Here is a 12016-nt window from a genome sequence, read left to right on the forward strand (position 1 = left end):
ACCGCGAGGGGGCGTGGCCTTTCCTAGCCCCCGCCCTTCAACGTCCCTCCCTGCTTTGGAACGCTCGCGCCACCAACGGCTTCCCCCCCGCGCCCGCCCACCCGACGCTTGACGTCATCGCGCCGCCGCGCTGCGTGCGCACGCCGCGTCCCCCGCGCGGGCGCAGAGCCGCCATGGAGGCCTCGGCGGGCGGCGGCGGCGCCGGGCCCGGGCGGCGCTGGTACTTCAGCCGCGAGCAGCTGGAGCGGAGCCCATCCCGCCGAGCCGGCCTGGACCCCGACAAGGAGCTCTCGTACCGGCAGCAGGCGGCTAACCTGCTGCAGGACATGGGGCAGCGCCTCAACGTGTATCCGGCCGCGCTAGGCCGCGCTAGGCCGCGGGTGGGAGCGGGGCGGGGCGGGGAGAGCCGGGACGGGGGGAGAACCGGGAGGGAGTGAGGGGAGAGCAGGGAGTCGGTACGGGGAGAGCCGGGAGGGAGTGTGGGGAGAGCTGAGTGTTGTGGGGAGCGAGGGGAGCCCGGCCCCGGCCCGGTGCTGGGGTGCCGGGAAGGCCCGGGCGGCTCTCGGGGCGGGCAAAGCCGCTTGTCCCGTTTTTGGCTCGGGAGATCGCGTTTGGGGCGCAGGGAAAGCTGCGCTGGCGTGTTGGAGAGGTTTGGGCAGGCTCGGGAGAGGGGAGAGCTTGGAAGGAAGCGGCGTGCACGGCCGCTTTGGGATCGAGGAGATTTCGGGAGTGCGGAAGGGAAAACACAACCAGAGAGGGAGCAGGGAGAGGCGAACCCCTTTGGAGATGGCGGAAATCCCGTTTCAGGAGCAGGGAAAGCTGTGCTGGTGACTCGGGAAGGCTCGGCCTAGGAGTGGGGAGAGCCGAGCCCGTTTTGGGATTGAGGAAATCCGGTTGGAGGAGAGGGAAAAGCCGTACTGGGGTGTTGTGAAAGCTCAGCCCATGAGGGCCTGGGAAAGCTGAGCTGATTTGAGGACCAAAGAGATCCTAAAAGGGATTTTGGGAGCAGGGAGAGCTGAGGCTGTTTGGGATGGAGGAGACCCCATTTTGGGAGCAGGGAGAGCTCTCCTGGGGTTTTGGGAGCAGGGAGAGCTCTCCTGGGGTTTTGGGAAGGCTCAGCTCAGTTGTGGGGAGCGCTGAGCTCATTTTGGTATTGAGGAAATCTGGTTAGAGGAGGGGGAAAAGCTGTACTGGGATGTTGTGAAAGCTCAGCCCATGAGGGCCTGGGAAAGCTGAGCTGATTCGAGGACCAAGGAGATCCTAAAAGGGATTTTGGGAGCAGGGAGAGCTCTCCTGGGGTGTTGGGAGCAGGGAGAGCTGTGCCAGGTTATGAGGAAGGACCATCTGGGGAGGAGCAGGGAGAGCTGAGGCTGTTTGAGCACCAAGGAGATCCCCAGAAAGGATTTTGGGAGCAGGGAGAGCTCTCCTGGGGTGTTGGGAAGGCTCAGATTGGTTTTGGGGAGTGCTGAGCCCATTTTGGGCTTGAGGAGAGCTGTGTTGGGATGCAGGCAAGTGCCCTGGCAGTGAGGGGAGCCTGTCCCATGCTGGTGCTGTTGGTGTGTGGGGTCTGTTCCAGGGGCTCCCCTGGGCCTGTCTGGGGGTTCTGGGGGTCTCTGTGCTTTTCCTTAACCCCATTCCCAGCTCCCAGCTCACCATCAACACAGCCATCGTGTACATGCATCGCTTCTACATGGTGCAGTCCTTCACCCAGTTCCACAGGAATGTGAGTGCTGGGATTTGGGGGGATTTGGGGGGTGCTGGGAACCCCCAAATCCACTCCTGGGGAGGGGAACCCACCTTGGGAAGAGGTTTGGGAAGGCAGAGGGACCCTTTTCTCCCTCCTGGTGCTGGCCAGGCGTGACCAGCCTTCATTCCCTGAAGGAATATTGAGACTCCACGTGGTTTATTTCTTTTAATCTTGAATTTAGGGACTTTTTGAAGCAAACAGAGCATTTTTCTTTCACAGTCAGTGGTGCCAGCGGCGCTTTTCCTGGCAGCCAAGGTGGAGGAGCAGCCTCGGAAGCTGGAGCACGTCATCAAGGTGGCACATGCCTGTCTGCACCCCCAGGAGCCTCTGCTGGACACCAAGAGTGAGGTGAGTGTGGGGAGGGAGCCTTGGGATGTGCTGGGAGAGCTGGAGGAGTGGGAATGGCACCGGAATCTTGTGGCTCCTCCACCTTCCTGAGGTGCTCAGGGGCAGCTTCTCCATCCAACCTGTCCTGCTGCAGAGAGATTTGGGCTCCCCCATCTGTGCAAAGCTTTTCTTCTCCTCTGCTGCACATCTGGATCCAGGTGTGCTGTGTGCCAGTGTCCCTGGAGTGCTGCACTGTGGGAGAAGTTTGTCCCAGCACTTCTCAGGGGGTTAAAAATGTTGCTGATCCCTCATCTCTTCAGACAGCTCCTTTTACCTGGAGCTGAGCAGTGAGTCCTGCTGGAAGGGGCAGCTTTTTCCATGGAAATTTACAGAAAATTTTTTTAAAAAAGCAGGAAAAACAGTTGATTCCTGCACTGCTCGTGTGGGGGACCAGCACCCAGAGCCCCCCCAAACACTCTGATCCCTCTTTCTTACAATCTCCAGATGTTTTGGCTTGGAAGGACCTTAAATCCCATCCCATTCCACCCACCTGCCATGAGCAGGGACATTTTCCAGTACCCATCTTGCTCTGAGCTCCATCCAGCCTGGCCTTGAGCACTTGCAGGGAATCTCTGCCAGTCCCCCCCCGTGCAGGGAAATTCCCATTTTTGCCTTGCAGAGAAGGGTGTTAGGGATGTGCAGGCTTGATCAGAGTGCCTCTCCATGAGTAACCTGCCTGTCCTCTCAACCCCAGGCTTACCTGCAACAAGCCCAAGACCTGGTCATTCTAGAGAGCATAATCCTACAGACCCTGGGTAAGTTCCTCGGAGCGGCCGGACGAACCCCAGAGCCAGGAGAATTCCACAGGCTGGACACAACAAGGCCTGTTTTTTAACATCAATTTTTCAGGTTTAACCTGTGCCAGGCTCATTGCTGAGAGATTTAAGTGTGGTTTGTCACTTTGGTGGTTTTTGGTTTTTTTTTTTTTCCCCTAAAAAAATCAGGATTTGTGCTGTTTGGACACCGGTTTTTGTCCTGGGTTGTGCTTTCCAGCTCATTTATAAAATGATGGAATGGTTTGGGTTTGAGGGGACCTTAAAGACCATCCAATTCCAGGCCATAATACTCCAGGTTCTGTTGCAGGAAGCAGTTTGTACTGAGAAATGTCTTAAAAAATAGGTTAAAAGTGAATATTATGTTAAAGAATTAAATGGTGGAGAATCCCCAAAACTCAACAAACCAGGAGGAGTTTCTGGGTGTTTTTGGAAGTGGGAGTCTCCGTGTAGGAATGTGGCTGGTGGAGCTGGTGCCCTGTTTCTTTATCAAATGTACTGTTCCAAGTTGTGTTCACTAACAAATGTTCTATTTCAGAGGCAGTTTTTAGGTAGATTTTCCCTCCAAAAGAGCAGAATTTGTTATTGCTGACTGGATTCAGAGCAGACTCCGTGTCCCTCCTTCAGTGGGGGCAGAGGTGCTGTGAGCCACAAGCCTGTGGCTAAACCCAGCCCAATCCTGCAGCCTCTCAGTTCTCCAGGGGCTTTTTAAACACCCCAATTCTCCCAGAACATTCTGCAGATCTGCTGTGCACATGGACCAAATGGAATTCATTTTTTTTTTTCCCCTTTCAAACAGAATTCCCAAAGTGAGGAGGAAGCAGGAGCCAGGATTAAACTCAGTTGTCCTCAATGCTTTAGGCCCATTCAAAGGGAAAACAATCTGCTTCCTCTCAGCATTTTTGGGTGAGAGAAATCCCTTGGAGCAGATGCCATTGTCTTTGCCTTCCTCCCAGCTGCTTCAAGAGGCTTTTGTCTTGCTATTTTTAAATTCTTTAATAGTTGTTTTGTTTCCAGCGAGGCCTTTCAGAAGCTGGGAGGTCTGGCAGCAGCAGAAACCTTCTGGGTTTGTAGCTGGACAACTTGAGGCTTCTGGATACAGGAAAAATGGGCTCCTCTATTCCTGCAGGGCTGTAGGAGGGAAGGGATGCAGGAAAACACAGATCCAGGGCTGTGCTGCTGGTTCTCATGTTTCTTTGTCTGTGTCCTTCCAGGGTTTGAGATCACCATTGACCATCCTCACACCCATGTGGTGAAGTGCACCCAGCTTGTCCGAGGTGAGAGGGGATTGGGAGGAAAAGATGGGGGGAATATCCAGCTGGGATTGCTCCAGAGCTTCCCAAAAGCATGGAATGGGTTGGGTTGGGAGGGCAAGGACAATTTCCACTTGTCCCAGTTGTTCCAACCTGGCCTTGGACACTTCTAAGGATGGGGCAGTCACAGCTTCTCTGGGCAATCAGGGCCTCCCCAGCCTCACAGGGAGGGATTTCTTCCCAATATCCCATTTTATTCTCACCTTTTCCAAGTGAAAAACCAGTCCTGCAACTCCAGATCCCATCCAGAGTTCCACTTCAGCTCTCTTGGAACCTGAAAAGGCACAACAGAGTCACCCCAGAGCCTTTTCCAGACTGAAAAATCCCAATTCTCCCAGAAGAGCTGATCCATCCCTCTGATTCTCAAAAGGATCCCTCAGATGGAGGGATTTCTTCCCAATATCCCATTTTTTCTCCCTTTTCCAAGTGAAAAACCAATTCCCCCTTGTCCTGCCACTCCAGAGTTCCACTTCAGCTCTCTTGGAACCTGAAAAGGCACAACAGGGTCACCCCAGAGCCTTCTCCAGGCTGAACAATCCCAGTTCTCTCAGATTTTCCTCCCAGGAGAGCTGCTCCATCCCTCTGATTCTCAAAGGGATCCCTCACAAGGAAGGATTTCTTCCCAATATCCCATTTTATTCTCACCTTTTCCAAGTGAAAAAACAGTCCTGCCACTCCAGATCCCATCCAGAGTTCCACTTCAGCTCTATTGGAACCTGAAAAGGCACAACAGAGTCACCCCAGAGCCTTCTGCAGGCTGAACAATCCCAATTCTCCCAGGAGAGCTGATCCTCTGATTCTCAAAAGGATCCCTCACAAGGAAGGATTTCTTCCCAATATCCCATTTTTTTCTCCCTTTTCCAAGTGAAAAACCAATTCCCCCTTGTCCTGCCACTCCAGAGTTCCACTTCAGCTCTCTTGGAACCTGAAAAGGCCACAACAGGATCACCCCAGAGCCTTCTCCAGGCTGAACAATCCCAATTCTCCCAGATTTTCCTCCCAGGAGAGCTGCTCCATCCCTCTGATTCTCAAAATAAAGGCATTTTTAGATGGTTCAGGCTCTTCTGAACCACACAAAGCTCTCAGTGAGCAGCAATTCCCCAAATCCTTGTGGCTGTGGCCTGGTCAATCTGTGGGTGGCCCATGGTTCTTGCATTAAAAAACCATGAAAAATATGCAAATAACACCCTGATTATTCTCTCTTTATTTTTTTTTTTCTTGCAGCCAGCAAGGACTTGGCACAAACTTCCTATTTCATGGCTACAAACAGGTTATTATTTTATAATTTTATAATTGGTTGATCATTTCTGTGCTGCTTGTGGCTCCAGAGGCGTTGCTCAGCCTGGGAGCAGCTGGGAATCCCACAGGAAGAGCCTTAAGAAAGGGTTCCAGCCTTTTTTCCTGCCAGCTGCTGGCTAAAATGAGCTGGAAAATAATGCAGATGGGATACTCAGGAGCTTCACTGCTTATTTAATAGGAATTTAGTTATGAAATTAAAAAAAAAAACCCAAAGAAATCAAAAAGATGGAGGGGAAGCGAGTATATACATTTTTTCTTGCTTATTCCTGGGTGTTGGAGAGTTTTCAACAAGGTGCTGTGAAAATTGTTTATGAATATTCTAAGTATCTCAAAAAAAAAAGGTGGTTTGGGGCATAAATGAAAAAAAAAAATCAACCCCAAGCTTTTTTGTGTGGGTTGTTTTGCCCCTAAATTTTCCCTGGAAAGAAAAATCACTCCTAAGTTCATTATTTGGGTTGTTTTGACCCTAAATTTTCCCTGGAAAGGAAAATCAGCCCTAAGTTCTTAGTTCTTCTTGTTTTGTCCTTCAGTTTTCCCTGGAAGTGAAAATCAGCCCCAGATTCTTTCTCTGCTTTGTTTTGTCCCTAAATTTTCACTGCCAGCCTTGATGCCAGCACTTTTGTTGGGATTATTTCCAAATTTAATTTCCTGGATTACCAGCTCCAGACAAATCATGGAGGTTCATGTTTGGAACGGACAAACAGCCGTGGAAAACACCGAATTTGTAGGAAATTACTCAGGGAAAAGTGGTTTAGGTGCCAACATGAAGCTGCAGGGCTGGAGATGCCTCCAAGCTCTGTCTGGGCACGTGGTTTCCCTTTTCCACCTGGGAGGTGTTTCCTGCTCACCTGCAGTGTTTGTTGAAGGTGTTTTGTGCTCCAAAGGGCACCCTGTGGATTTCCGCCCTCGAAACGTGCTGGTGCTGATTTTTGGGTAAACACAGCCCTAAATCCTGGTTTATCCCTGCAGCCAGAATTTCAAAGCCATGGGATTAGGAGTTAAGGCTGTAATTGAGGGAAATCCAGGCAGAAAGTGTGAAGAAGAGCTTTGGTTTTTGCCTGAGAGAGCCAATTCTGGCATGAACTTTAATTAATCCTTGTGTTCCTTTTGGTTTCATTCTGGTAGGGTTGGGGCTCTTTGTTGTCCTTGAGTTTGCTCTCCCAAGGTTCTGAATTTCTGTGGATAAACCCAGTATCCATGAAACTTGAGGATTTTTTTTGGTTGTAGATGCCAAACTTCAACCTCTCCACTTTTCACTGCTGAAAAAGGTGGTGAGGAGATGGCAGAATTCCCAAAGGGCCCATCCAGGAGTGGGCAAATCCCACACTCAAGATTTGGTTTCTGTGTTTCCTTAAGCTCTGGTGTCCTCACAATCCCTCAGTTCTCCTGGTCCTGGTGCTGTCCACACACTCCCAGCACTCATGGCCACGTGGAAAATCAATTTATTAATGAAAATATTTTATACATCACCTGGCTCAGGTTCTCCTGAGCATAAAGTGTATTCCTAAAAATCATTTGGGAAGGACCAGACCCTTCCTAAAGCTGAAAAGGGCAGGTTTGCTCCTTGGATGCCACCTGGGAGTTGTGCTTGGAATTTTTGTCCACAGAGCAGAGGTGGGGCTGGCAGGTGACCCCAGGACTGACTTTTGTCCTTGGAGATCCCAAATTTTCTGTAGCAAAACAGGGATCAACAAGGAAACCGGTGGAGGAGATCCCAAATTTTTTTTTCTGTAGCAAACCAAGAATGAACAGAGATGGAGAAAATCCCAACTTTCCTGTAGCAAAATGGGGGTGAGCTAAAAACCAGACAAATTTCTTATCATGAGCAGAGATGGGGTTGGCCCCCAGCGATTTTTTCCCCTTGGAGGGGAATCCCAAATTTCCTGCATGAAAAGAGGGATAAACAGAGAAATTGGTGGAGGAGATCCCAAATTTCCTGCATCAAAAAGGGATAAACAGGGAAATTGGTGGGAAAATCCCAAATTTCCCACCTCAAAATGGGGATGAGCAAAAAACCAGACAAATTTCTCTTCCCAAGCAGTGGTGGAGTTGGTGCCCAGTGACTTTTCCCTCTTGGAGGGGAATCCCAAATTTCCTGCATAAAAAGGGGGAGAAACAGGGAAATTGGTGGAGAAATCCCAAATTTCCTGTAGTAAAACAAGGATGAGTTCCTCTGCAGAGCACAGGTGGGGCTGGGCAGATCCCCAGTGACTTTCCCCTGTCAGAAAAGCTCCCAAATTACCTCTGCAAAAACTGGTGGAGAAGGAGAACCCAAACTCCTTGTAACAAAACAGGGATGAGCAAAAAACAGACAAATTTCTTATCATGAGCAGAGGTGGGACTGGTCTCCAGTGACTTTTCCCCCTTGGAGGGGAATCCCAAATTTCCTGCATCAAAAAGGGATAAACAGGGAAACTGGTGGAGGAGATCCCAAATTTCCCACATCAAAATGGGGAGAAACAGGGAAATTGGTGCAGGAGATCCCAAATTTCCTGCATCAAAATGGGGATGAGCAAAAAAACAGACAAATTTCTCTTCCCAAGCAGTGGTGGAGTTGGTGCCCAGTGACTTTTCCCTCTTGGAGGGGAATCCCAAATTTCCTTCATGAAAAGAGGGAGAAACATGGAAATTGGTGGAGGAGATCCCAAATTTCCTGTAGTAAAACAAGGATGAGTTTCTCCTCAGAGCAGAGGTTGGTTGAGTGACCTCAGCACTGATTTTCTTTGGAGGAGATCCCAAATTTCCTGCATGAAAAGTGGGATAAACAGGGAAATTGGTGGAGGAGATCCCAAATTTCCTGCATCAAAAAGGGATAAAAAGGGAAACTGGTGGAGAAATCCCAAATTTCCTGCAGCAAAACAAGGATGAGTTCCTCTGCAGAGCACAGGTGGGGCTGGGCAGATCCCCAGTGACTTTCCCCTGTCAGAAAAGCTCCCAAATTACCTCGGCAAAAACTGGTGGAGAAGGAGAACCCAAACTCCCTGTAACAAAGCAAGCCCGAACAAGCTGTGCTGGAGCAGGATGGAGCTGCCTGTGCCTCAGGGTCCTTCTGGGGTGCTCCAGAGGGCCACGTTCCCCCCAATATCCCGCGTGGATCTGCAGCTCAGGCATGGGAGTTGATGGATTTTTGTTTTCTCTCCCGGTGATGTCAGCCTGCACCTGACCACCTTCAGCCTGCAGTACACCCCTCCCGTTGTGGCCTGCGTCTGTATCCACCTGGCCTGTAAGTGGTCCAACTGGGAGATCCCAGTCTCCACGGACGGGAAGCACTGGTGGGAATACGTTGATGGCACTGTAACTCTGGAGCTCTTAGATGGTAAGTTTGGGAGAGAGGTGTTTTTTCCCTGCAAAAGGCTCTTAAAAATGATTTTGGCATCGTTTGGTCCTGGGTCTGATGGTTCCAGCATCACCTCACGGGCTCCAGGAGTTTTAGGGCTTGCTGAGGTTTTCCAGAGCAGCAGCAGCTTCTGTAGCACCACAGAGAAACGAGTTTGAATGGGTCAGATTGTCAGAATGTCCCTCCTGGCGCAGCTCCATCCCACCAGTAGCTCCATCTGGCAGATGAGGGGGTTGTCCTGCTGGACTGGGGCTGTTCTGACCCTCCTGCTTGGGTTTGTGTCTCCTCTGCAGAACTGACTCATGAATTCCTGCAAATCCTTGAGAAGACTCCCAGCCGACTGAAACGGATCCGGAACTGGCGGGTAAGAACCTTGGGCACAGGCTGGGATTCCTTTGGGAATCACCACGCAGGACAGCAAGGGAGGGAGTTGTGTGTGGAATTGGGATACTGTGGGTGATGCTTGTGGTGCTCGAGTTCATCTGTTGTGAATTAACTCGTACAGAAATTGCGTGTGGAATTGGGATACTGTGTGTGGTGCTGAAGTTCATCTGTTGTGATTTAACTTGTACAGAACTTTGGTTTTCCAGCTGCATTAGCAGCCCTGCTTCCAGGGGTTGGGAATTTTTCCACAAGGAGGGATGGGAGCAGAGTGGATCTGTCTGTAAAGAAGACCTTGCACTGTCCTGGTGAGCTGCTTGGATTACACCAACTCCAGCAACACCCCCAAGTAAACACCCGCTGATTTGTTTAATTCCAGGCCTCTCAAGCAGCCAGGAAATCCAAACCCGACGACCACGGCGATGATGAGAACCTGTCAGAGCAGACAATCCTCAACATGATCTCCAGGAACAACAGCTCGGACATGAACATCGCCGGCCTCATGAGCATGTCCACATCGTCCACGGCCGGAGCGGGGCCGGCGCTCGCGGCCTCGGCCGATTCCCCCGGGGAGCCGAGCGCCGCCGACCCGGCCCAGGCGGATCATTGGCACCCGCCGGCCAAGCTGGACATCCACAGGACTAACGAGGGCGCATCAGGCACCGAGCACCAGCAGCAGGATGGTGGTGCTGCCTACCCCAAGCAGAGCACCAAGAACGCACCCTCAGCCAAGGTGTCCCTCAAGGAATACCGGGCCAAGCACGCCGAGGAATTGGCGGCGCAGAAGCGGCAGCTGGAAAATATGGAGGCGAACGTGCGCTCCCAATACGCCTACGCCGCACAAAACCTCCTGGTGCAGCAGCAGAGGGAGAGAGAAGGGCAGCAGGACAGCAACCCCTCCCCAATCGTCCTGAAAATCCCCAGCACGGGACAGGAGAACCCGCCCGGCACCGACAAGGGTGACAAAGCTCTCAAGATGAGGATCCCGGCGGTGGCGGGAGGCGGGGAGAGGCCGATCCCCTCCAAGCAGGAGGATATCAAGATGCGGCTCAAGGTGCCGGCTCCCGGAGACAGACACAGCTCTGCTGATGAGAGCAGCAGCGGGAAGAGCAGGGAGTACAAAGAGAAGCACAAGGGCCACTCATCCAACCACCACCACCACCACCACAACCACCACTCGCACAAACACTTGCACGCCCAGCTCGGCGCCGGCCCCAGCACCGCGGCCAAACGCCCGGGGGACTCCAAACACGGCGCCCAACCCGGCGCTGCCGCCACCCCCCACAAGGGCTACGGGCCTCTGGCCCCCACCCGCAAAAGACCCCTGCCCGAGGAGCCCCGGCCATGCCCCACGAGCACCCGCCCAAGGTGGGCAAAGTCTCCAAAGGGCCCGGAGTGCCGTTCCCGTACGCTCACCTCCCCGGGGCTGCCCATCTCCCGGGCACAGCTCGGATTTATCGCAGCCCAGCAAAGCTCGGGGAGCTCACAAATCGGACAAGGGGCCTTCGGGGGCCAACGGGCACAACGTCAGCCAGGCCAGTGACTATCAGGACACGGTGAACATGCTGCACTCGCTGCTGAGCGCTCAGGGCATGCAGCCCACCCAGCCGCCAGCATTCGAATTCCACTCGTACGAGCTCCTGAACCCCCGGGCTTCCAGCGGCTCCAGAGCTGCCGCCAACACGGACAAGCCCCGACCGCCCCCTCTGCCCTCGGAACCGCCCCCTCCGCTGCCTCCCCTCCCCAAATAACCCCTCCCCCTTTTTACTACTGAGTCCGGAGCCCGAGCCCAAACCTGCGGGGCTTTTCTAAGGGCTTTTTGATCTCCACTGCCTCACGAAGAACTTATTTTATTATAATATAACTTTTATTATTGATATTTAGTTGTTAAAAGCTGTGAAAGGATAAGGAACCCTTTCTCTATTCCTCCCTTTCCCCCATAGGCTCCCAGTTAGTGTTGGGCTTTGACCCCCCCATCTGGGGAACATGGGGGATATTTAAAATATGTCACAGAAAATTTAAGATGTTTTACAAATAATTTAAGCATTAACTTATATCTCAGTGGTTTGGTTCCTTTTAATTTCGAGGGGCTGTGGCAGAGCCCAGGGGGACTTTTGGGGGAGGTTCCATTTGAGGCATTGGTGTTGAGTTTTTGGGGGATGGAGGGATGTGGGGGGCTGAGGGAATCCCAGGTTGATGGGAGCTGTTTTCCCTCCCATGGCTCGTGTTTCCTTGCCCCTGCACCTGTTTTGGTTTGAGATCCTGTCTCCATCCCTTGCTCCCTTCCTGCAGATCCCCTGGATTTCCTCTGGAAACCTTGGGGGCATGGTTTCCCACTGAAAGTGCCAGGCTGGTCCTGTAGGCACCGTGCCCGGGGCAGCTCTTCAGGGAATCGACATTGGCACATGGCTGTTCCCAGCTGAGCTGGAACAGCTTCTCCTGAAACCTCAGCCCAGGGCCAGGGGACCTGCCATGGTTTGGGTTGAATATTTGGGAAAAAAAGCCCTATTTCCTTTCTTTTTCAGACTTGACTTTTCTGACCTTCAATAAATGGGTGGTCTCTGGATGCTTTTGGGAAACTCTTGTTCCACGTCGAGCTTGTTTTTAGGAGGAATTGCTGCTGCCAAACCCTCTCCAAGGATTTGGGGACCGATTTGGTCCAGTTTTGGGACCAATTCTTAGATTTCAGGCTCTGGGCAAGGCCCATCCCTTGCTTCCCTGCCCTCTTTTGGAGCCCCTCTTGGAGGCGGCTCCTCCCGGGATGTCGAGGCTCTGTCGG

General features: G+C 52.3%; 1 protein-coding gene across 1 annotated transcript; it reads left to right on the forward strand.

The window, feature by feature from the left end:
* The first annotated feature begins 147 nt into the window (after positions 1–147).
* Positions 148–11816, forward strand: CCNT1 (cyclin T1). The gene is given in 11 exon segments (XM_030967287.1): positions 148–346; positions 1642–1723; positions 1967–2095; positions 2829–2889; positions 4122–4184; positions 5445–5490; positions 8672–8835; positions 9150–9220; positions 9617–10573; positions 10576–10665; positions 10668–11816. Coding segments are annotated over 11 exon segments (2157 nt in total). The 5' UTR covers positions 148–173; the 3' UTR covers positions 10989–11816.
* Positions 11817–12016: the final 200 nt, after the last annotated feature.

This window comes from Camarhynchus parvulus, chromosome 29 (assembly GCF_901933205.1).
Source record: "Camarhynchus parvulus chromosome 29, STF_HiC, whole genome shotgun sequence".
NCBI lineage: Eukaryota > Metazoa > Chordata > Aves > Passeriformes > Thraupidae > Camarhynchus > Camarhynchus parvulus.